The 25,336-nt window shown below is 44.1% G+C and overlaps 1 protein-coding gene across 6 annotated transcripts in view; it reads right to left on the reverse strand.

Annotated features, from left to right (window-relative positions):
- The window catches only part of NFATC3 (nuclear factor of activated T cells 3), a 204,615-nt gene that overhangs the window by 21,750 nt on the left and 157,529 nt on the right, over positions 1 to 25,336 (reverse strand). For 3 of the 6 annotated variants that reach the window (XM_075009205.1, XM_075009211.1, XM_075009206.1), the window contains 3 exons: positions 24,353 to 24,408; positions 22,806 to 22,932; positions 1,751 to 2,806 (listed from right to left, as the gene is read on the reverse strand). The exons of 1 other annotated variant lie outside the window; for it this stretch is intronic. In XM_075009205.1, coding sequence (XP_074865306.1) covers positions 1,751 to 2,806; positions 22,806 to 22,932; positions 24,353 to 24,408 — 1,239 coding nt within the window. The remainder of the gene's footprint in view (positions 1 to 1,750; positions 2,807 to 22,805; positions 22,933 to 24,352; positions 24,409 to 25,336) is intronic. 2 more of the 6 variants (XM_075009207.1, XM_075009208.1) reach the window with 1 other exon arrangement.

Genomic DNA, 25,336 nt, shown 5'->3' on the forward strand with positions numbered 1-25,336 from the left:
CCCCATCAGAACATGTACCTCAATCCTCTGCCCCTGGTCACCACCCAAACCCTCCTCCCTCTTGCCCCAAGTCACAACTTCCTCTCAGACTCTGCACCCAATTCTACATTCCCTCTCCAAGGTCAGAATGCTCTACCCTCTGCTGGACCTTGCACCCCAATACTCTGCCCAAGGTCACAGCCCCCTTCAACCAAACTCCCCCTCAAACCCCACACCGACTCCTGCATCCCAGTTCCCAGTCCTGAGCTCCCTTCTAGACTCAACCTCCATACCAGATCCCATACCTCCTCCTCAGAAAAACATAGCCCTGAACTGCTTAAATTCTTGGAGCAGCTACCTATCAAAAATGATTGCCCACCTGATCTACTTCCTCATGCCTTTCTCTGGTACTATCTTCTATGTAAGATGATGCTCCAGGCACAACAGAACTGTTTTCTATGCAATAAGAAATACATTCTGTCACCATAATATTAGTACTTTAGCCTTTTGAAAACTAAAGTTACACAAATACCAAAAAAGATATGGAATAGATGCTCACTGAAATTATTTGCAGGCGGCTTGCAACAAATTCTTGAAAATTATTAAATGATGCATGAAGATGGCCTGGTAATTTTGCAGTTATAATTAGTAATTGTTATCTACATTTACTGCTTATAGTTTATACAAGTAATTAAGGCAGACTTAATCATTACATTTTATTAAATATTTGAGATGCAATGTACACCATTTTTGCGTGGACAAATTATTAGAATAACTAGTTTCAAATTTATACATCCCTTACCAGATGGCAAGTGGTGATTTACCAGTCAATTTCTGCAGAATTTAAGCTTTTGTTTTAAAAAGAGCTTCTAGGCATTGAGGCTGTCTCTATTGCAGTAAAACATCCAGAACTGGCCTGTTTCAAATGACTTAAGTGGGGGACTGCAGGGCTACAGAAACCAACTATATGTGGGTTGAGGCTTGAGTCCGGGACTCATCCTTGCTTCAGAGTCCCAGAGTCTGGCTTCTAGCTCAAGCTCAAACCTGTCCAGATTTCAAGATAATACTGAAATTTAGATAATACGTCAGTTTCAGCAGAACTGGCCTGGGCATTAGGTTTGTCCTTCCAAACTTGGGCATTTTTACATACTCTGTCACAATGTAAATGACTGCCACATACTTAACAAATGAACCTCAAGAGACCTCAAAGATGGATTTCTTACAGTATCTAGACTATTGCACATGGTGGATAAGTGACTGACACCACTAAGGTTTACAACTGTGTTCTTCTAGAATCTGAATTTTAGACTATTATTCAAAGACTCCAAATTACATTTAAGTAACTTAGCTACATAATAAGGGACAAACAATATCAAACCAACAAGTTACAAACACAAATGCCTTAAACCTAATTCTTTACATAGAAGAATGAATGTATAATGGTCCTGACTGGTAATGCACTTATTTTAGAAGGATTATGCCCAATCCCTTATTTTGTGACCACAGAATAAATTGTGGGTGCAAATCAAAGTAAGAGCACTTGGCTTTTCTATTTACAGAAATTATACCCAAGACACAGTACATATACAACAAGCACCGGGGGTGGGGAGGAGGGACACAAATGTGACTTCAAGATTTATGGAGGGAAACTGTACTTGAAAAAGGGAAACTGTTCATTTGGAAATGCTGCTTATGTTACTGCTCTAATTAAATTTCTACAGTTACCAGTATCCTTACAAAATCCCAGCTGTCAAAATTGATATCCACTTACCATCATCTAATGTGATGTCTTGTAATCCAATCGTCTGAAAATTCAACTCTTGATCTTCAGGTTCTGGTTTAATGTTAACAGCTACCCCATCTGATGAAAATGGAGATGATTCGCATACATTGCGATGTACTAAAGATGAAGCTACATGAAGACTTCCCAAACCAGGACTAAGTTCTTGTGGGGAGTGTTGTCCTGAATGACTTACAGCTGTTGGGGGAGGAGATGCAGCAGGTCCTGAGCTAGGAGACTGGTAAGGCATAGGCTGTAGTTGAGGAGAAGATGGCCCTGACAGTGGCAAATGGACCAAAGGATGGGAAGCTGTTGGGGATGGTGATGAAGCAGACCCTGGGTTTGCAGAATGGTATGTGACTTGCTGCAACTGAGGGGAAGGTTGCCCAAGGGGTTGATTAACTGCTGAAGGGATAGAACCCTGCCCAGCATTTGAACAGTGGTAGCCCACTGACTGCAGGTGAGGTGGTGGTGATTGTCCTGAATGAGCTGGATGTGCCAAAGGATGTCCTACTGTACATGAAGTTGTCACTGAACCAGGATTTGATGAATGGTACTGCATTGGTGGCAGAGGTGAGCAGCTAAGATTTATCAAATGAGGTACAGCTCCATCTTCTTGAAATGAAATAGCGTCAAATCCTTGGCTGGAGGCAGAGCTCATGGGAAGACCAGGTTGTCCATTGTACACAACATTAGATTGCATAGGCTGGTAGGAAGGCCTCAAAGGAGGTGTTGATGTTACTTGGAAAGACTGGTGAACAACAGGAGGGAAAACATGACACTCATCACCTGGACTGATGTTTCTACCTTGTATGTGAGACAGATGGGACACTGCTGATATTGCCATAGATGTATATGGTTGCTGAACTGGGCACATAAGGCTCCTGGGTGATGTAGACAGTAAACTATCATGTGAGTGCCCTGGATCTGCTGAAGACAGCTGAGTTCGGATGGAGTGCAGGCCCTGACCGCTGCCAGTATGAGGCAGGGACAAAGATGGAACGGCAGACAAATCCATTTCATCTCTGTGCTCTTGTTTCATTAAAACTAGAAAAATGAATAAAAATCAAAATTATACCTTACAATTCTACTTCACTCTAATGAGACACAGAATGAACTCTGTTTACATAACACTTGTATTTGCTGCATCTCTCATATTTGCCTCGTTTTACTCAACCTTTTACTATTCCTTTTATCTCACTCTTAAATTCTCTCTTCCATTCTTCAAAGTTTCCATTCCTATCACGCTGGTCCCTATGCCTAAACCATTTTTCCATTTCTTATCTGCTCAGTGTTCAACCTCAGTGCCCCTCTTTCATTTTCCTTAGCAGTAACCCTTAAGTCCTCCTAGTCCTAAACTACGACTCTATGCTTCGTATTGGCTGGGTAGGGAGGGGAAAGAGGGGAGTTACTGTTCTATTATTGGTCAGGGGACGAAGTTCAGTAGACCTGCGTTAATAAAGGACACCAGGGGTCAACCAGTTACCTTCATTGACAGGTTCTGGCAAGACATTCATCCGCAGCCTCAACATGCAGTGAAAGGGTGATAAATCTGTTAGCAGAGGTTCCAACTTACACCTCTTCTCAGGTCTACAATTAATAGATTTGCCAGCATAGCTATGCTGGTTAAGGGTATGATTTATCAATGTCAGAAAACCCCTTACTGATTATACAGTTATACTGTCAGCATTGCTTTTTGACAGCACAGCATATTTTGCTGCTGAACTGAGGTCTCTAGGATAAACCTTACTGAAAAAAGTAAACTTCAGGTCATTTTACTGCATCCATGCTAGAAGAGTTTGGTATATCTATATAAAACTGCAAGAAATAATAAAACTGTGAATTGTGTAATAGAAACTACAGTAAACTTTTATATCTGGCAACGTCAGGATGGGGAGGTTGCTGGATATGCAAATATGCTGATTAAAGGAGAGCAACTGGGGAGACACAGGCAGTGCTCAGGAGTGGCAAAGCTGCAGGATCTCCAAATGATGCTGGGGTAACGCTGACAGCACTGGGGCTAAGAAGCCGGCTGGGGCTTAGGTAAAACTGCTGGTGCTGGGAAGCCAGCTGGGTCGGAGGCTGGGAAGCCACTGGCACTGCTGGGCCTGGGAAGCTGACTGAGGTTAAGGTAATGCTGCTGGGGATAGGGGAATGCTGGCAGGCTCCTGGGGCTGGGAAGCTGGTTGATGGGGGGAGGCAGGGGGGAACCAGCAAGCTGACAAGACCATGGGGAAGCCAGACAGTGCTAGGGTAATGCCAGTGGGCCCAGGGTAACACGGGCAATGCCAGGAAGCTGCCTGGGCTGGGGTGCCACCAGCAGCATTGGGGCCAAGAAGCCAGCTGGGGCACGGGGAATGATGGTAACTCTGTGAAGCCTGCTGGGGCTGGAAAAAAGCTGCATGTTTATACAGGTTATCTGAGCATTCTGGTTAAATGAATACTGGATAAAAGAGTTTACTGTAATCAGTTACAGCTATTATTTGAGCAGTATAATAGCTGTTAGCTAATCTGAGCTTGGCTGCTCTGAGAGTAGCTGTTGGGTGACAGAGAGTTCAGTAAAAGATTAACTGACAGAAATAAAGTTATCAAAGATGCTTAGATCTAAAGAATGCATTATTAATCCAGACAGCAATGGTTATTATTTTCGTTGCAATTTTTAAAGAACCAGTCCTACAATAAGGAACATACCTAAACTTGAAGTTCTTCATTTTCATGCCTGTAGGTCTGAATGATCTTTCTTAAGATGGCTATCAAGTTTTTGTTTTGAATTTTGATGATTTAACAACATGACAGATAAAAAGGTTTCTGATCTTGTGCACATCTCTTTATATATCCAAGGAAGGACTTAATTTCTAGGAACACGTATTAGGCCATGGCCACACTAGCCTCTCTTTTTGAAGGGCTATGGTGATGTGGCACTTCAGAATATGTTAATAGGGTACTGCAATGAACATGTACCACCTCATTAGCATATGGTAGCTGCGGGTGCTTCAAAACTGCTGATTTCGAAACGCATGCTGCCTGTGTAGCTGGAGGCCTTTCGAAACGAGCCCCTTGATTCTGAAAGCCTCTTCTTCCCAAAATGGCTACACCGGTGGCATGTGTTTCGAAACCGGCAATTTTGAAGCATGCGCAGCCGCCATTATGCTCATGAAGTGTGGCATATTCATGGAAACACCTCATTAGTATATTCTGAAGTGCCACATTACCACAGTCCTTCCAAAAGGAGGGGCTAGTGTGCCATGGCCACAATAACTGCAAAATTAGCCATGACTTGCAACACAACCAAGCACAAAACCAAAATGATGGATTGCTGGACTAACATCATTTCAGAGATTTATTTAATACTTTCTATGAATACTGGTGTTCACCACATTTTTGCACTTAAATAAAATATCATTTCAGTTAAAAATGACTACAACTTCTCTACAGAAGACAGATTTATTTCCTAAAGCAAAGGACTGAGGGGGCATTGATTTGGTCAGAGAGGAACTTATCATGGTGGGAAAAGAGCAGCTCAAAAAGACATGGTAGATTCAGATATCTAGGATAAGCTTCATTTGAGGCTGCAAGCCTCTCATTACCAATAAAAGAATGGAAAGGAAGAATAGCAATGCAGTCACAGTGTGGCAAGAGGGGAAGTTTCTTTTTCACCTGTGATTTTTCAAAATCCCTCCTTGTCTCTACGCTGCATATTATAGAGCAGTCCTGTTCCCACTGCTGCTTGAGACAGAACAAATATTAACAGCCAGCCTGGGGCTAGGACTGCTCCTCTGTAGAGAGCCCCAGAATGATTATGCAAAGCTTAAAGACAAAAAAATTAATACACTGCCAACCATTAACAAAAAATCTTGTGACAGAGACTTTGGTCATATACAAATACTCCTTTAGGTAAACGTGTATTTTCACTTTTAGTTTTGGAAAGCAGCAGTGAGTTCCAGATCTGAAGTACGCCATTTCTGGGTATGCCAAAATGTGAGAGAGAGAGTGTATATGACAAAAAATGTACAGGTAATAAGAAAAGTTTTTCTCTTACTTCTTTCCAGTCTGACGGTCTGTACTGGGATGCAGAAATGAAGTCGCTAGGAATAGATATTTGGGTGTGCTCCAATTATAGGGCACATACTGGAAACTTAGCTGAGACCCTATCAAAACAAAAAGTAGTCAAGTAGCACTTTAAAGACTAGCAAACTTTTTTTTGCTAGTCTTTGAAGTGCTACTTGACTGCTTTTTGTTTTGATAGTAACAGAGAGGAAGCCGTGCTAGTCTATACACTATTTAGCTGAGACCCTTTTTAGCTTCAGCACACTGCGTCCCATCTCCTACCCAGCTCCCCCCACCCCACATCACCTCCTTAGTAATGTGCCTCTCTCAATACAAAAGAAGCTGCCCCAGCTCCACAGCCCTCCACATGTGAGGACTGCATAAGCCATACATGTCTCTGAAAGGCAGTCATTTTCTAGTAGTATGCCCCTGGGCCTATTAGGTGTGAAAGGCAGTTAATGATTGATTCAAAACAGCTGATGGGAAGGAGGATATGGCTCTCAGTCTCCTTGTCTAGGGTCTAGAGAAGTGTTCCCCATACTTAAAGTATTAGAATACCACCTTTCAGGACTTCGGCCTTATCAGCGTACCCCCTCTCCCAGTGCCATCCCAGTGCTTATCTCTTGGTTTTTAGTCATTTATTTTCTGTCATGAACCCCTTGAAATCCTTTCATTTACCACCGGTGGTATGCATAGCATACTTTGGGAAACACTGGTCTAGAGCAAGCTGTTACTGCTGTTATGGGGTAGGAAGGGGTTTCATGAAGGCTAATATTCAAGTGAGCCTGGACAATAAAGTTACACTCCATGTAACTGTGTTACAGCTTTTTATCATATGAAGCACTAGAAATTTTTGCCCAAGAGAGCTGCTCAACCCTACAGTAAGGGGACTGTATTATTACTTGTTAGATCTACTCCACATATTCTTGACTTTTGCAATACATGCTTTAATTTATTTTGTAATGGAGGATTAAATGATGTTCTTCCTTTCATTTAAGAGTGACATAAGATAAAAATACTGTGGACCTCTGTTCAGGTTTCATGTTCTAAAGGTAAATGTTAAGTGTCACTCTGACTGCCATTTTATACTCTTCAGTCTCCTTGGGATCTTTAAGATGAGAGCACGAAAGGTAAAGTAACTGACAATCTCTGGAAAATGTGTTAATTTTTTGAATAAATGATGGCTGTGTCCAAAGAATTGCTTAGTTTTTATGGAATATACATAAAATTAACTTCATAGACAATGCTGAAGTTTCCGATAATCTCCTAACCAACATGACTCTTTCTAAGACAATCACTTACGCTGTGTCTACACCACAAAAATAACTTTGAAGGTGCTTACTTCAAAGGACAACTTTGAAGCTGAAGTACTTAATGCTTTCTTTGCCTCTGTCTTCACAGATAAGGACAGCTCCCAGACTAATGCGATAAGTGATGCACTGTGGGATGAAGGTGGACGGCCTTTGGTGGGGAAAGAACAGGTTAGGAGCTATCTAAAAAAGCTAAATGTACATAAATCCATGGGCCTGGACCTAATTCATCCGAGGGTTCTGAGGGAGTTGGCGCATGTCGTTGACGAGCCCTTCGCCATTATCTCTGAAAAGTTGTAGAGATCAGGAGAGATCCCGGATGAGTGGAAAAAGGCAAATGTAGTGCCCATCTTTAAAAAAGGGAAGGATGACCCAGGGAACTATAGGCCAGTCAGTCTTACGTAAGTCCCTGGAAAAATCATGGAGGGGCTCTTCAAGGAAGTCATTTTGAAGCACTTGGAGGAGGGGAAAGTGATCAGGATTAGTCAGCATGGATTCATGAAGGGCAAGTCATGCCTCATCAATCTGATTAGTTTCTACGATGAGATAACTGGCTTTGTGGATAGAGGAAAAATCAATGGATGTGATTTATCTTGACTTGACTTTCGCAAAGCTTTTGATACGGTCTCCCACAATATTCTTGTCAGCAAGTTAAAGGAATGTGGATTGGATAAATGGACAGTAAGATGGACAGAAAGCTGGCTAGAAGGTAGGGCCCGGCAGGTAGTGATCAACGGCTCAATGGCAGGATGGCTGTCGGTTTCTAGTGGAGTGCTCCAAGGTTCGGTTCTGGGTCCTGTTCTGCTCAACATATTTATCAGTGTCCTGGATGAGGGGTTAGACTGCACCCTCAGCAAGTTTGCGGATGACACTAAGCTAGTGGGAGAGGTAGATACGCTGGATGGCAGGGATAGGGTCCAGAGTGACAGACAAATTGGAAGACTGGGCTGCAAGAAATCTGATGAGGTTCACTAAGGACAAGGGCAGAGTCCTGCACTTGGGCTGGAAGAAACCCAAGCATTGTTACAGGCTGGGGTCCAACTGGCTTGGTAGTAGTTCTGCGGAAAAGGACCTGGGAGTTGTAGTGGACGAGAAGCTGGACATGAGTCAACAGTGCGCCGTGGTAGCCAAGAAGGCTAATGGCATATTAGGTTGCATCAAGAGGAGCACTGCCAGTAGATCCAGAGAAGTGATTATTCCTCTTTACTCGGCTTTGATGAGGCTGCATGTGGAGTACTGCGTCCAGTTCTGGGCCCCCATTTATAGGAAGGATGTGGATACACTGGAGAGGGTCCAGCATAAGGTGACCAAAATAATTAGGGGGCTGGAGCATATGACCTATGAAGAAAGGTTGAGAGAATTGGGGCTGTTTAGTCTGTAGAAGAGAAGACTGAGGGGTGACTTGATAACAGCCTTCAACCTACTGAAGGGAGGCTGCAAAGAGGCTGTTCACAGTGGTCACGGATGGTAGAACATGGAACAATGGTCTCAAGTTGCGGTTGGGAAGGTCCAGACTGAACATTAGGAAAAACTTTTTCACTAGGAGGGTGGTGAAGCATTGGAATGGTCTACCCAGGGAAGTAGTGGAGTCTCCATCCCTGGAGATGTTTAAGTCTCACCTTGACAAAGCCCTGGCTGGGCTGGTCTGACGGGTTTGGTCCTGCCTAGGGCAGGGGACTGGACTTGATGGCTTTTTTAGGTCTCTTCCAGCTCTAGTTTTCTACGATTCTATGAAGTAAACAACTTCGAAGGTGAGTGTCTACACACATCCTATTTCAAAGTTAAACCTTGAAGTAGGGCACTACTCCATTCCCGGGAATGGAATAAGAAGTTTGAAGTTGGGCTCCCTACACTGAAGTTAACTTCGAAGTAAGGGGAAAATGTGTGTAGACTCTCTTGCTGGCTACTTTCAAGTAGTGTTTAACTTCAAAATTAACTTGAAAGTTAGTTTCTTGTGTAGATGCACCCTTAGAAAAAGTATGCTGAAACAGAGTGCAATTGGTTGCTTTGTAAAGTTTCCTAGCTCTAAATTCAAACTTCATGAAGATAACCTACCTATCACTAGAACAAAACAAAGCAGCAGAAACACAGCACTTTAATCACTAATGAAATTATTCGGTGATGAGCTTTCATGGGACAGATGAAGTGGGTCTGTCCCACGAAAGCTCATCACCGAATAAATCATTTTGTTAGTCTGTAAAGTGCTACACTTCTGCTGCTTTGTTTGTTGCAGTATAGACTAACATGGCTACCTCTCTGTCACTATATCACTGAAAGACTACCACGTGCATTTGCTCTAAGCTATCTTTTCACATGGTGATAATCAGAAATCTTTGACAGTTTCTGATAGTTCAAAATTCTTGTGGTGATAGAAACCTATTCTCCTCAACATACTGGGTTGGACACCTTCAATCAGCTCATCTTGTACTACTTCCAAGCCATCTCTCCCTTGTTGCTTACTAAGGTGAATACCAGAATTTGTTTCAGGTGATGCCATATATATTGCTCTTAGGAGATTTCTGTAATACCAAAAGAGTACCCTCAACACAGAACGCTGAAGACTTCTATTCTGCCTTTGCATCTTGCATGTTAAGATTTAGCAAAGCTGGGTTAAGGGAGAGAATTAATCAGTCTCAGAATTGCTTCAGTCTGATAATTTCATAAGTTGTTCCTTTGCACCCTAAATTAGAGAACTATGGCCATCTGCAAGGCCAATATGGGATGATGGGGATGACTACAGGATAATTTTACTGTCCCTATTAAAAGCATGAAGGGAGAGGCCTAAAGCAGGCTTTTAAACTTTTGACAGAGTATAAACGGCTTTCTTTTCAGATTCTCATCTCTACACATTGAATTTCACTGCCTACTTTCCCTCAAGATGAAGAGATCTACTATTGGTACCCTGAATCTTTTTGATACCTCCTACACAGAATACTCCATTGTTTCCAGGTCCCTCCTGCTGTGCCAGTCTTCTTAGGTGCTCTCCCTTTCCTTTTAGGTAGATGGGTGTGAGTAGACATGCTTTAACCAAATAAAATAGATGTGTGTAGTGCACACAGCAGCTGGCGTTGCCTGAAAGGAACAGTACTAATGATGATAGCCCCTATCGGTCATCAATTTATATTCTTCTTCCAATTGTTCCCTGTCCCCATAGCTACTCTTGTTTGGTGTGACCCCGTCCATAAAGATTGGCATCAGTGGTGATGATCAGTCACCCTGGCTCTGACATCAGATATCCCTGTATGATTTTCAAAAGATGAGCCCACCATAGCAGGGAGGAAGTAACTGACTTTAGAACAGTAGGAAGATTCTGATTGGTTGCTATTTCTTCCTTGTATAGAATTTTGAGACATCCTCATATGAAATCTGTCCCACTGAAGAGTGTCCTCCCATGAAATTTGGCTGAAGAATAGAACACTGTAAAACAGGTAAAGAATCTTCTGGAAGAGCCCTTAAGTAAGTTTCCTGGTGTGTTGAAGTGGGACTATCTGATATCTGTTGATTTCACGTGGTTCGGTAACCACAAGCGTAAGGGATGACAAAAAGAGGGTCTAAACCTCTTCTCAGATGGCAAAGGAAGAGATTTTCTTCTCATTTTCATCTGCTTCTCCTTTGTCTTGGCACTTACCAAACTGCTTGCCCTTACAGATAAATCATGTATTTATTTTGTCCAGAGACTGTTTTCCACGGACAAAACCAGTGGTCATAGAATCATAGAATCAAAGGGCTGGAAGAGACCTCAGGAGGTCATCAAGTCCAGCTCTATGCTTCAAGCAGAATCATTCCCGACTAAAAGTCATCCCAGCCAGGACTTCATCAAGCTGAGACTTCACAGAATCAAAGAATCACAGGGCTGGAAGGGACCTCAGGAGGTCATCTAGTCCAGCCCCTGCTTCAAGCAGGATCAACCCCCACTAAGTCATCCCAGCCAGGACTTAAACACCTCTAGGGGGTGGAGACTGCATCACCTCTCTAGGCAATGCATTCCAGTGCTTCACCACCCTCCTGGCAAAATAGTTTTTCCTAATATCCAACCTACTTTCCCCTCCTTCTGTAGCTTCAGACCAGCTCCTTATTCTACCTTGTCACCACTGAGAACAATTTCTCTCTATCCTCTTTAGAGCTCCCTTTCAGGAAGTTGAAAGCTGCTATTAAATCACCTCTCAGTCTACTCTTCTGTAAACTAAATAAGCCCAAATCCCTCAGTCTTTCCCCATAAGTCATGTGCTCCAGCCCCTTATTCATTTTCACTGCCCTCCACTGAACCTGCTCCAGCACATCCACATCCCTTCTGTACTGGGGGCCCCAAAACTGGACACAATACTCCAGATGTGGCCTCACCAGCGCTGAATAGAGGGGAACAACAACAACTCTAGATCTGCTCAAAACGATCCTCCTAATGCACCGCAATATGCCCTTAGCCTTCTTGGCTACAAGGGCACACCGTTTACTCATATCCAGCCTTTCATCCACCATAATCCCTAGGTCCTTTTCCACCGTACTGCTGCTTAGCCAGTCTGTCCCCAGCCTATAACAATGCTTGGGATTCTTCCTTCCCAAGAGCAGGATTCTACTCTTCTCCTTGTTGAACTGCATCAAATTTCTTTTGGCACAACACTCCAATTTATCCAGGTTACTCTGGAACCTCTGTCTACCCTCCAATATATCTAGCTCTCCCCCTAGCTTAGTGTCATCTGCAAACTTGCTGAGGGTGCAATCCATTCCCTCATCCAGTTCATTAATAAAGATGTTGAACAATACTGGCCCCAGAACCGAACCTTGGGGTGCTCCACTTGAAACTGACTGCCATCGAGATACTGAGCCACTGATCCGCTGGGTCCAACCATCAAGCCAGCTTTCTATCCATCTTACAGTCCATGGATCCAATTCATACATCCTTAACTACGGGCCAGGGCATTTTCATGAGCTCTCACTAAAGGCAACTGAATGAGCTACAATTTTAGAAGAATCTAAGGAAACATCAGCAACAAAAGAATCTGCTGGTGAGATCCTATTCTAACTGATTTTCAGTTTACTGTCATGACCCAAGGGTGACTGGATTTCTATACCCCTATTTGTTGAAAAATTCTAAGTTAAAACACCCTCTTTTTCTCAGTTTCCTTGTCATTGAGCGAAACAGAAGTCCCAGAATCCACCTTTGGCAAACTGACCACATTTTTCTCTTGTTCTTGGATAAAGAACAGAACCTCTTGTTTGTCTGTTAGAACTCTTGACTTTGGTAAAGGATTCTCAGTCTTTTTTAACTCACCATGCAGTGGAATAATTATTTTTTCACTTTTGCTGCAAAATATTTCTGAGGGCTTTCTTTAGCTTCCATGGATAAGTAGCTCTTGAAGTGTGTTGGGGACCATTTCAAAATTGAAACAAAAAAGCAGTAAAGTAGCACTTTAAAGACTAACAAAATAATTTATTAAGTGAGCTTTTGCGGGACAGACCCGCTTCTTCAGACCATAACCATATCAGAACAGACTCATATTTAAGGCATAGAGAACCAAAAACAGTAATCAAGGTTGACAAATCAGAAAAAAAAAATTATCAAGGTGAGCAAATTCTAATTTCTAACTTTTTTTCAATTCTTTTTTCTGATTTGTCAACCTTGATTAATATTTTTGGTTCTCTATGCCTTAAATATTGAGTCTGTTCTGGTCTGGCTATGGTCCGAAGAAGTGGGTCTGTCCCACGAAAGCTCACCTAATAAATTATTTTGTTAGTCTTTAAAGTGCTACTTTACTACTTTTTTGTTTTGATAGTACATAGGCTAGCATGGCTCTCTCTCTGTTACATTTCCAATTTGGTTAGCAACATCCATAATGTGTGATCAAATATTTGTTAAGTTCTATTTGGTTAAGTTCTCCTCTGGAACCTCTCTCTACACTCCAATATGTCTAGCTCTCTCCCTAGCTTAGTGTCATCTGCAAACTAGCTGAGGGTGCAATCCATTCCCTCATCCAGTTCATTAATAAAGATGTTGAACAACACTGGACCCAGAACTGAACCACTTCCTTGAAGCAAACTGGACTGGATGAGGAGAAAACACGTTTTTAATCTTATGTCCCTTATGGGTATTGTATGTTTGAGCTCCCCCAGCCTCTCTTCTCATCTCATCGAAGATGAGTAAGAAGAAGAAAGAATGAAAGAGTCCTCCTCTGACCTTCCCTTTTTCCAAGTCCCTGCAGGAGCACCTCTCTCTTTGCTTAGAGAGGTTCTGGGCCAGAATCTGAAAAGAGGAACATTTTGAACATGCGTGCTTTTTGAATATTTATCTTTCTTTTATACTTGCAAGTTTCAGCTACTGGTTTCCACCCTCAGATACCCTTTAGCCTTTAAAAGAATTAGGATGTGAGGAGAAAAATTATGGTTAGATAACGTATCCACTCAATGCCAGAGGTGAAGGGATCTTTAGAAGAGTCTTACTGAACTTTGCCCTAGAAAGATGCAGCTTTATAAAGTGAAGAAGGGATACTCCACCATATTCTTTGTAGGAGCAGCTCCCTGGGCATTTAAGCTATCAGCCCAGACTTAAGTAGAGTCACTTCATTACTTCAAGAAGCCACCCCTCTGCTGAGGAGGTGGTGGTCCTACTAGATTCCTAAGGGAGAAGCTTCATGGTACCTTACTCTTGAATTATCTGACTCACAACTAGAGTGTCTAAGGAGGTCATCTGCTGAAGCTGTGAAGAGGCTGCACCACCGTAGCAATCAGCTGAAGCAGTGATTATATTGGCAGTTACTAGTGCTCCATCTCCCCCAGGAAAGAAAGCTCAAATACTGTTTTGGTCTCTGTGATACTCAGCACGGCAGAGGTATTCTTCTGTGACCTTATTCCTTGGCTCAACATGGACCCTGCCTTTGCATCAGCCAAAAAGATCAGATTTATGTCTGCTGAGCTACAAGGAGAGCTGGGGCACCCATTTTTGAACCTACAAGTTTCTGTCTGCAGAAGGCAGAGTCCAGTGCTAAGGCTCCTCAACAGGGAAAGCCTAAGACTTGAGCTGTATTTACGTTTTTCTTTTCCTTCTTTTTTTTGGGGGGGGGGGCGAGGCGGGTGTTGGCCCTTCTGAACCTCTTTTAGGAGTCTCCAATTAATGGAATTCATGGGGTCAGAGGGTTGGGTCTAGGGGAGAGAAAGAGGTTCTAACCTGAAAGGCACTACTACCAAAAGGAAACTCCTGATCTGTAAGATTTTGTTCCAGATATTGCTCAGCCACCAACCAGAAGGGTAAAGGGGAATGACCCACAGTACAGACCGCCAGATATGGAGGGGGTATGGAAAGAGAATTTATGTGGAAGTTTGGGAAACAATAGATAATTAGGAAATACTACTTAGATGTATCATGCTGTAAAATTAATTAAATAGACAAGGGCTCTTTCAATTAAAGAGCAGTTCAGATAGTTTAGCAACTTTCTCCCATTATTTTAAAAGAAATTATTTGTAGGGGCATCCAATAATACTTTCAAGAAAACTTAAAATAATAAAATCTAGGTGGATAGGTATTTTGAATTGAAGGGGCCTTGAACGTGAAGCTCTCACAAAATCAAATTTGCCAGATATGTCTTTGGGAGTTTTTAATGCTTTTAATGGAGTAGGTGAGATTCTGGGAGCTAGATTTAAAAGGCAGCATGGTTACTACCTCCATTAGGTCATCTTGTGATTTGGTGTTGATATCAAAGGTTAACCAGCCCTCACTTGGACATATAAAATCATGAAGTAGCAGTTCCAAGCAGGAAGAAGTAAAGCTCAAAAGAGGTTTCCAAAGATAGGTAATTCTAAACCTTAATGAAATTAACAATGTGGACATGAGTGAGGATGCTGGATCTCAACTTGCACATCAGCTAACAATGAAGTTGACTCTGAGGGCCCAGAGACCTCTATTTTGAGGAGTTTTTCTATCTGAATGAATAATGGGAGGATGTTTTCTATTCATTTCGATTGGAAAAGGACTTAACTCTTCTTGCCCCAGCTCACTTCTACAATCACATGAGCACATTTAATATACAGCAAAGCCTGAGACAGAAAACACCCGAACCCTAAAAAAAAGCCCTAACAAAAGAAAAAAGAATGCAGCATTCCTCTGCTCCCCTGCACTTAGTCAACAAACCCATTTTGGTCTGCACTGAAAAAATGCAAAGTACTATAAAAGCGTATGCATACTATTCAAGCAATCAGACCTTTCCAAAATTCCACCAATAATGAGGCATACTGGTGTATGCAAGCAATTATATTTTTTTATGCAACAGCTAGAACAATTCCCCCTCAATGCTTATTACCATGCCTACAAAGATTTATTTCCTTTTAACTCCTGGGTTCTTTTTAAAAGAGCCACACAACTTGTAGGCTGACACATTTTTCAGTAATTTGAGTCCCCCTGTTTCTTTTTTAAGCCAAAGGCCATAGTAAACCGGTAATCAGATCCAGCACACCACCACCTTTTTCCTGCCAACACCTGTACCAATCAATTACTGGGTTACAGCATGCACGTTAAAATGAAAACAGGAAACCCTTCAAGTGGGTGTTAAAGCTCGCTGTAATATAGTTTCAGTTATAACTTCCTTTTTATTTTGGAAACATTTTAACCTTGTACGTTCCATTACTCATTCCATTATTTTGAGAATTGTTTTTGTAGGAAAGAAACCCCTGATGAGTATTTTGAGTTTAAGAATATTTTCAAGCAGCTGACTTTCTTTTAAAAATGTGATAAGGTTACTTTAACTATTGTTTAAAACTTTTGCCATTGTAGTGAAAAAACTAATTCATACAATAATCTGGTTAATTATGTCTAACACTGTCTAATTATGTTTAAAAGGTACAAAATGTGCAACTTTTGGTGTAAAATAATAACTGATATTGGATTTTGTCAGTCTCCAGTTGCCTATTAGGACCATCCTTTAGTTTTCTGATATAGTTGTATATATCAAGTCCTTCAATTTCACATGAACAGTGTATGGAAAAGAGAAGTTACTCACCGTAGTAACGATGGTTCTTCGAGATGTGTCCCTGTGGGTGCCCCACGATAGGTGTCGGGCTTGCCCCGGCGCCGCAGATCAGATCTTTCCAGCAGTTTCTGCCGGACCGCGCATGCACCGGCGTGCGCCGCTCCCCTGCGTGCTCCCGGCCACGTGCGCGATCCGGTCCCTGCCAGTTCCTTGACCAACCGCCTCGGATGCTCCTGAAAAACACCAAACAGAGATCCGAAGCGGGGAGGATGGGCGGGGTGGAGCACCCACAGGGACACATCTCGAAGAACCATTGTTACTACAGTGAGTAACTTCTCTTTCTTCCTCGAGTGTCCCCGTGGGTGCTCCACGATAGGTGACTTACCCAGCAGTAACCCAAGAAAGGAGGTGGGTAATCGGGTTATGTGCAGCTCGCCCCCGAAAGGACTGCTGTCGAGAGGTGGGTATCCTCTTGGAATACCCGATGTAGGGCATAATGCTTGGCGAAGGTGTCATAGGATGACCAGGTCGCCGCTCTGCAGATGTCTTTTAGCGCGATGCCCTTGAAAAAGGCTGTTGATGCCGCCACCGCCCGGGTGGAATGAGCCCTAGGCGGGGCCAGTAAAGGAGTCTTTCGAAGTTCGTAGCACATCCTTATGCAGGACACAATGTGCTTCGAGATTCTCTGTGAAGAGAGACCCTCTCCTTTTGATCTGGAAGCGAGAGAGACTAAGAGTCTGTCCGTTTTCCGGAAGGACTTAGTTCTGTCTATGTAGAAGGCCAACACCCTCCTCACGTCCAGGAGGTGCAGGCGTGCCTCCTTGTTGGAGCTATGAGGCTTCAGGTAAAACGAGGTTAAAACTATAGGTTCGTTAAGATAGAACTCTGAAGAAACTTTCGGAACAAAGGCTGGGTGCAGCCGTAAGGTTACCGCCTCCTTTGAGAGTACCATGCAGGGCGGCGTTGCCATAACTGCTGCGAGCTCACTGACCCTGCGAGCTGACGTGATTGCAAGAAGGAAGGTTGTCTTTATCGTAAGGAGACGGAGGGAAACGTTGGCTAAGTGTTCAAAGGGTGGTCCCGTTAGCACGCTGAGCACCAGGTCCAAGCTCCACGATGGTGGAAGCGGTTTCCGAGGGGGGTACAGGTTTACCAGCCCCTTCAGGAACCTGGTAACAATAGGATGGGCAAACACCGTGGGCCCTTCGTCTTCATGCCGAAAAGCCGATATAGCGGCGAGATGGACCTTCAACAAGGAGAGGGAGAGCCCGCCTCTCTTGAGGTCCAGTAAGTATTCTCGTATGACAGGTATAGGCACTTCAAGGGGATCTAACTGCTTGGTGGAACACCATGCAGTGAATTGAGTCCATTTCTGTTTGTAGGTCTTCCTGGTGGAGATCCTTCAGCTACTTTCCAGGACTTGTTGCACTCCCTCCGTACATGTACTTTCTAGAGAGCTGAGCCATGGATTAACCATGCTTGTAGGCGCAGGGCTCGGGGGTGAGGATGCACTATGGACCCCTGGGCCTGCGTGAGCAGGTCCGGCGCTACTGGAAGGGGAAGCGGTGGACGATCCGACATGCGGAGAAGCAAGGGGAACCATTGCTGTCAATCCCATGTGGGGACCACTAGGATCATGCGGGCTCTCTCCCTCCTGGCTTTCTGCAGGACCTTGTGGATGAGCACCGGGCGGGGGGGGCAACACATAAAACAGTGGGCCCTTCCACAAAATCGCAAATGCGTCCCCCATGGACCCCCACCCCAGTCCTGCCCTTGAGCAGTATTGGGGGCACTTCTTGTTCTGCTGAGTGGCAAACAGGTCTATCTGGGGAAACCTCCATGCCTGAAAAATCAGTCGTAGCAGATCGGAGCGGATCTGCCACTCGTGTGTGAGTGCGAAGTGCCTGCTCAGCTGGTCTGCCTTCACGTTGTGAGCGCCTGGTAAGTACGAGGCTTTCAACGTTATATTGTTGGCAATGCACCAGTTCCACAGCCGGACTGCTTCCGCACATAAGGCACGGGATCGAGCTCCGCCTTGTCAGTTTATATAAAACATGGTGGAGATATTGTCTGTATTGATCCCAACTACATTGCCTTGTATGTGGTCTTGAAAGTGTTTGCAGGCATTGAACACCGCTCTGAGCTCCAGAATACTTATATGCAGTGACTCTTCCGTAGGGGACCACAGTCATTGCGTCACCTTTTCGCCGATATGTGCTCCCCACCCTATGTGGGAGGTGTCGGTGGTGAGAAAAAGAGAGATTTGTGGTTGGTGAAAGGGTACCCCTGTTAGCATGTTCTTGGGGTTTACCCACCATTGCAGGGATCTGCACACCTCTGTCGTGGGCGACACCACCCTGCGGACGGTATGGGATGCCGGCTTGTAAACGCTCGCCAGCCAATGTTGTAGGTTGCGCATATGCAATCTGGCATTCTGTACCACGAACGTTGCCGCTGCCATGTGGCTGAGCAGCTGTAAGCACGTTAAAACCGGCACCGTGGGGCTGTATGTAATGACTTGTACCAGTGAACCGATAGCGCGAAAGCGAGCGTCGGGTAGATAAACCCTTGCTGTGACAGAATTTATGTGTGCCCCTATGAACTCTATGCCCTGTGTGGGGTCAATCTTTGATTTCGTAAAGGTTGATTATCAGGCCCAGCGAAGAAAACGTGTTTGCTGTTACGCGTATCATGCGTAGTACCTCCTCTTTCGAGGCCCCTTTCAGTAGGCAGTTGTCCAGATACGGGAATATAAATACCCCCTGTCTGTGCAGGTAGGCTGACACCACTGCCAGGGTCTCGGTAAAGACTCTGGGGGCCGAGGAGAGGCCGAACGGAAGAACCTTGTATTGGAAATGTTCTTTGCCGACCATAAACCGGAGAAAACGTCTGTGAGCTGGGTGGATCGTTATATGAAAATACGCATCTTGTAAGTTGAGGGCTGCAAACCAATCTCCATCGTCCAGTGCCGTGAGTATGGAGGCGACTGTGATCATCCGAAAACGTTTGCGCAAGTACCGGTTGAGGCCTCGAAGATCTAAGATGGGCCTCCAGCCTCCTGTTTTCTTCTCTGTGAGGAAATATCGTGAATAAAACCCTTTCCCTTGAAGTCGCTCCGGCACTCTTTCGACCGCCCCTATAAGCATCAGGTGGTCCACCTCGTGCTTGAGTTTCGCCTCGTGGGAGGCATCCCTGAGATGAGGCCTGGGCGGAGGTCTTGGCGGTGGGAGCGACTGAAAGGGGATCACGTAACCCGTGGCTATGATCTCTAGTACCCACTTGTCTGTGGTGATCTTTTGCCATTGTGAGTGGAATGGTCGGAGGCGATGATGGAACATTAATTGTGGATGACATTGTGCGAGGGTAGTAATAGCACAGCTCTCGACCTGTCCGTCAAACTTGTTGCCTTTGGGCCTGCCCCGAGGAGGCACGGCCTTGTTGGGAACGTCGCCTGGGAGTTCTATACTGTTGTTGCTGTTGATGCCGCCCTTGGTCGTAGCCCCGTTGGTACCGAGCACGCTGAGGTGGGTACGGGTATCGCCGTTGTTGAGGGTAATACTTTTTCTTTCTGTATGGAGGGGTATAAATACCCAGTGTTCTGAGTGTGGCTCTTGAGTCTTTACTGGAATGAAGGACCGAATCAGTTGACTCTGCAAACAACTTCTGCGTGTTGAAAGGGAGATCGACAATTTTTGCCTGCAGATCCCTTGGGATACCCGATGTCTGGAGCCAGGATTACCTGCGCATGACCACTGCCATAGCCGTTGAGCGTGCCGCCGTGTCTGCTACGTCCAGGGCGATCTGGACTCCCGTCCTTGAGGCTGCATAGCCCTCTTGCACGATGGCCTTCAGCACCGGCTTCTTATCTTCTGGAAGCGAATCCATGAGAGAAGTAAGCCTGGAGTAATTATTGAAATTGTGGTTCGCTAGATGTGCCGCATAATTAGCCACTCTCAGCAGCAGGGTGGAGGAGGAGTATACCTTTCTGCCAAATAGGTCTAGCTTCTTGGCATCTCTGTCCTTTCCCCCCTCTTTGTATTGGGAAGTCTCCAATCTCTGCTGAGACGATTCTACCACCAGAGAATTTGGTTGTGGGTGACTAAACAGAAACTCCATGCCCTTCGCCGGGACGAAGTATTTCTTATCCGCCCTCTTGTTTATAGGTGGAGCAGAAGCTGGGGTCTGCCATATGGTAGTAGCAGACTCCACAATTGCTTCGTCGAGCGGGATAGCAATTTTGGACGAGGCTGGAGGCCTCAGGTTTTTGAGGAGCTTGTGGTGCTTCTCTGCTGTTTGGATGCCTTGCGTGAAAGCCACCCTTTTAAACAGCTCCTGAAACTGTTTGAGGTTGTCCGGGGGGGCAACAGCCTCGTCGGGGGAGGACAAGGAGGAACCACTAGGGTAGACCTCCCTTGAACTCTCAGGGTCCTGCTGCCGGTGGTACACCCTCTCACTAGAGGCTTGCGAGGGAAAATCTCGGGGTTCCAAAATCAGCTCCCCTTGAGACAGCTGTGTTTCTGTCCCCGTCCATGAGTGCCCGTGGGGGTACTGGGCGGTCGAGGAGGACCTGCCCCTGGATGTATGCCTGTGGTGTCTATGCCCGGCGTGATAAGGACGACCGTGGCAGCACGGGCATGGTTCCTGGGATGGAGACCTGGACCACTCTCGAGGTGCATACCCCCGATGTCTGGGGGAGCGAGATCGTCTGGATGATTGAGACAATGGTGAAACTGGTTTGTGGTAGTACTCCAGAGGGTCAAATCCCAGAAAAGGTGAGGGTGGCCCAAGCCATGGTGAGGCTGGTTGGAGGAACGGGGAAGGAGGCTCTGGGTAGGCTGGGGGAGACCCATGTCTCCTGGTTGGTGTACGCAGCATAAGGGGAGGACTTGTTGAGAGCAGTCCTGTCCAGAGAAGGGCTGCGGTGCCAGGTTTTCGCTGCTGCCTTTCCCCTCCCCTGCAGGGCTGGCTCCGCCCCTCCCCATGCCGGGGATCTCGGCCCCACTGTCGGTGTCGCGCGGGTGGTCTCCTCTGGTGCCTGCAGGCTACGTGCCTGTTGGCCCTGCACCATTGGTGCCGCGGGGGTCTGTGCTGCTTGCGGCGGTGCCGCCGGTTCTGGTGCTTGCCTGGCCGCTGCTCTGAATGCGCGGGCCGGCTGTTTAGTAATCGGAGGCTCAGCCTCTGCCACGTGCACTGTCGCGCTGCCGCTCGCTTGTGACTGCGGCTGGGGGCTGTGAGCTACGCCTGTCCCGCTCACTGTGACCGCCGGCAGGGATCGGGCTGGAGAGAGCTTCCTCCGTTTTTGCACCGAGAGGGTGAGGGACACCGCCTTCCTTTTATGGAGCCCTGTGGGTTCCTCCGGTTGAGGCCTCTCCGGCACGTCTGGCTGGAGGGCCTTATCAAACAGCAGCATTTTCAGCCGCATTTCTCTGTCCTTTCTGGCTCTGGCCGTGAGCTTTGCACAGAAGGAGCATTTCTGGGTGATGTGTGATTCCCCCAGGCATCTGATACATTGACTGTGCCCATCAGAGGCCGGCACAGCTTCGCGGCAGGACTCACACTTCTTGAATCCTGAAGAGGACATTGCGGTGAGTCTTTGAGCTGTTAATAGGGTACTTAGCGCCTTCTCTGTGCCTGTTCCCCTCTCACGGACTCCAGCCTGCTGCAGCAGGAGGCCTACTGGCCTTCACGTCCCCGGGGTGCCTCCGCTCCTCCTCTTGTTTCTAAGACTTTCTACTTATATATATATTATTTTTTTTTTTTTACAATAAAGAAACAAACAATTTAACTAAGAACTCTGAAAGAGAACTCTAAAACTCTGAAAAACTCTAAATACGCTGACTCTGGCCGCAGCCTGAGCAGATTCCGTCTGCAGCCGATGGCAGTTAAGAAGGAACTGGCGGGGACCAGATCGCACATGTGGCCAGGAGCGCGCAGGGGAGCGGCGCACGCCGGCACATGCGCGGTCCGGAACAAACTGCTAGAAAGATCCGATCTGCGGCGCTGGGGCGAGCCCGACACCTATCGTGGAGCACCCACGGGGACACTCGAGGAAGAAGCAACGCTTATGGGACGTTACAGTCTATTGGGAACTTTAAATCTATTTGACGAGCCATACAAAAAGAATATATATTTAACATATCCTGAAATATTGAACATATCCCAAATATGAAAAAAATACTCTTGTTAAGACAGCTCAACAACAATATGCTATTCTGATAAAGTTTCAAGATTAGCTATCTCCATACTGCAAAGTATCTATTGAGTATATTTTTCTTATCTCATCTGAAGTCCAGAGTTGTATTTGGACAACTGAGAGACTAGAATGGCATAAACTGCGGATGATCTATTTCTCTATGATCTGTGACTGTACTCCTGGAATTCACTTGATAATATCACTAACTGAAAACAGAACAGACTCATGAGAGAATGACCAATGAGAATTCATACCACATGGGTCTAAGGAAGAAAACAAATAATGTAAAAAAAGCGAGGAAATACAATTTTTAACCCTATTCATAGATAGAATTTCACACTTCTACATTGGATTCAAGTTTCTGTTACGAAATTAGACATATTCTCAGCTGGCAGTCCTTAAACTATGAATAAAGCTAGTCACATTTGCTTGTCAAAGGAAAAATATTTTGTATAGTACCCATGATATACACTAAATTGTAGTAGTTATTTTAAAATCTGCACATTAACTAGCTTGTAGTAAGATGCAGTAGCTATGTGTACCTGGTGTATAAGTAAAACGTTGAGACTGGCTTTTTTTCCTCTTCCCATTGCAAAGATAAAACTGCACCTGGACTGCAGCTGTAATCGTTTTGTTATGATACGGAGGAACTTCAAGAACAATGTTAGCCTAAATTAAAGTTGAAACAAGACAGAATTACATTTCAAACGTAAATGACTATACCTGCTAAAGAAAACTGCTTGAGTGCTGACTGCAATGTTGATTACAATGCTAACTCAAATGGGTATTTTTATTTGGATGTAGCTATTGCTTCACGCACAGAACCTTAGCAAATTCACGGTCCATTCTGATCAATTTCACAGTCCTAGAATATTTTAAAAACAAATTTTAATGATTTTTATCCATTTAAATCTGAAAGTTGAGTATAACTGTAGGGGTCCTGACTCAAAAAGGCGTTGTTTATATATGGAGGCTGTGGAGGACTAGCATTACTGCTATCCTTACTTTTGTGCTGCTGTTGGTATTACCACCCTTACTTCTGCACTACTGCCCAAAGAGCTGGGCCCTCAATCAGATGTCACCACTCTCTAGCCATCCAACTCTGAAGACAGGTGTGTGGAAATAAGGGTGGCATGAAGTGTTCCCTCCAATTTTTTCCACCTATGGGTGACAAATTCTGTTATGTGCACCAGGCACATGCAGATGTGCACGACCACTAGAAACATATGCTGCTGGCTCTGAGCACTCTGCTAATCATCTGGGAGCCACCTGAATCTTTCCTGGGTGGCTGCCCAAGTGCTCAGCTTACAGGAAACACTGGTGGCATGGTATGGTATTGTCCGTACTTTTGCATTGCTGTAGGTAGGATGCTTCTGTTAGAGCTGGATGCTAAATAGCTGCTGCTCTCTGGCTGCCCAGCTCTGAAGGCCATGCAGAAATAAGGGTGGCAATATCCTTAAAAAACTTTGTTAGGCTCCTAGACCCTCAACACTCTTTTGGGTCAGGACTTCCAGTTACAGAAACTGTAGTCTGCCCCATGAAATCTGCACAGTGTAGGGTAAAAGTTACCAAAAGAGCAGATTTTATGGGTGCATACCAGATTTCACGGTTCTTTATGGCCATTAATTTGGTAGGGTCCATTTACGTATCTTCTAATGCAGAAATATAACAATATAATTTAAACACTTATGCAGGAGACATATTTGTATATTCTAGAGATCACATTTTTATTTACAAATACACTTATGTAAAGTATCAATTTATCTCCAAGACCATATGAATGCCATTGTAGAGGACTTAATTTCATAGGCAGGAGACTAGTGACAATGACAATTACTTCTAACCTTAACAGTATTCTAAAATTCCCCTTCTAGTTTTTCCAAACAAGTTATCATTTTCTTAGAAAGCAGCAACTTCATGACTGCTTCACACTGTTGACAATTTAGAAAAATTCTTCAAATAAAGTAAACTGCAAAACTTGTTCATCTCTTACAATTTACAGTAAAAATATAAACTGAAAAACAAGACAACTAAGCTCAATTTATTACTTAAACAAAAACAGCTTTCTAAAGAAAAAAAAGTTTCTCACCCCTTGACACTTTTCCCTAATTATTTTCCCTTCTACTTCCCACTGAGGCCGTCCATCTGTTGAGAGAAATTAAATTTACAAGAAATTTAAGTGAGAAAGCATTTTCTGGAATACTTTGAAAATGAATGCAACTCAAAATATTAAAACTGATTTACAAAATGAAATTTCAGAGTTACTGTAAACAGATTCTCACAGTTGGAAGCATACAAAGCTCTTAACCTATTTTAATGAAATCTGATCAAAGTTTACTTTCCAAACAAATCTGTATCACTAGGATTTCTGCACAGATTATACTGTGAGATCACACCACAAAGTTCTTTACCCTGACATTCGTTAAATAGGAGGCGAAAATTCAAGTTTTCCACTAAGATTTTAAAATATCAAAATACAAAAATAAATTGTAAAATTTAATAGCCACATCCTCAACTGATATGAATTAGTGTTATTTAACATTAGCTGTCCCATTCTACTTAATGTATATGGTGTAATTAAGATCTGTTTAAATATATTTATAAAATACTGACATTTGTTTAAATGTAAATGCTCCTATTATGTAGATATTTAATTTACATAGAGAAATGTGTAGAGATATATTTACATTTAACATAAATTAAATTAATATTTCTAATTCCAGAAGCAAGTATGTGCACACGCACCACATATAAAATACATTATCTTTTGATAGAAGACCAAAAAAAAGAACACACAAACAAACAGAGATCCAACTACTCCATTATCCTACATTACCAGTATAAAGCTGCATGGTTGCTTTTAGATCGTGCCATGTGCCTGAACCATCACAGGACAAATACCAGTATGTAATCAAAAACAATAGCACATAAGGGCTTGCAACATAACTAATGAGTTAAGAGTGCTTTCACTTAAATCACAAGCATTAGGGAGCTAGTGACTTTACAAGTGTTTAAGAAAATTAGACAAAAAAAATCATATTCTTAGATTTCAGTTATAAAAAGGTAGGCCCAC

Source organism: Carettochelys insculpta, chromosome 14 (assembly GCF_033958435.1).
Source record: "Carettochelys insculpta isolate YL-2023 chromosome 14, ASM3395843v1, whole genome shotgun sequence".
NCBI classification, from domain to species: domain Eukaryota; kingdom Metazoa; phylum Chordata; order Testudines; family Carettochelyidae; genus Carettochelys; species Carettochelys insculpta.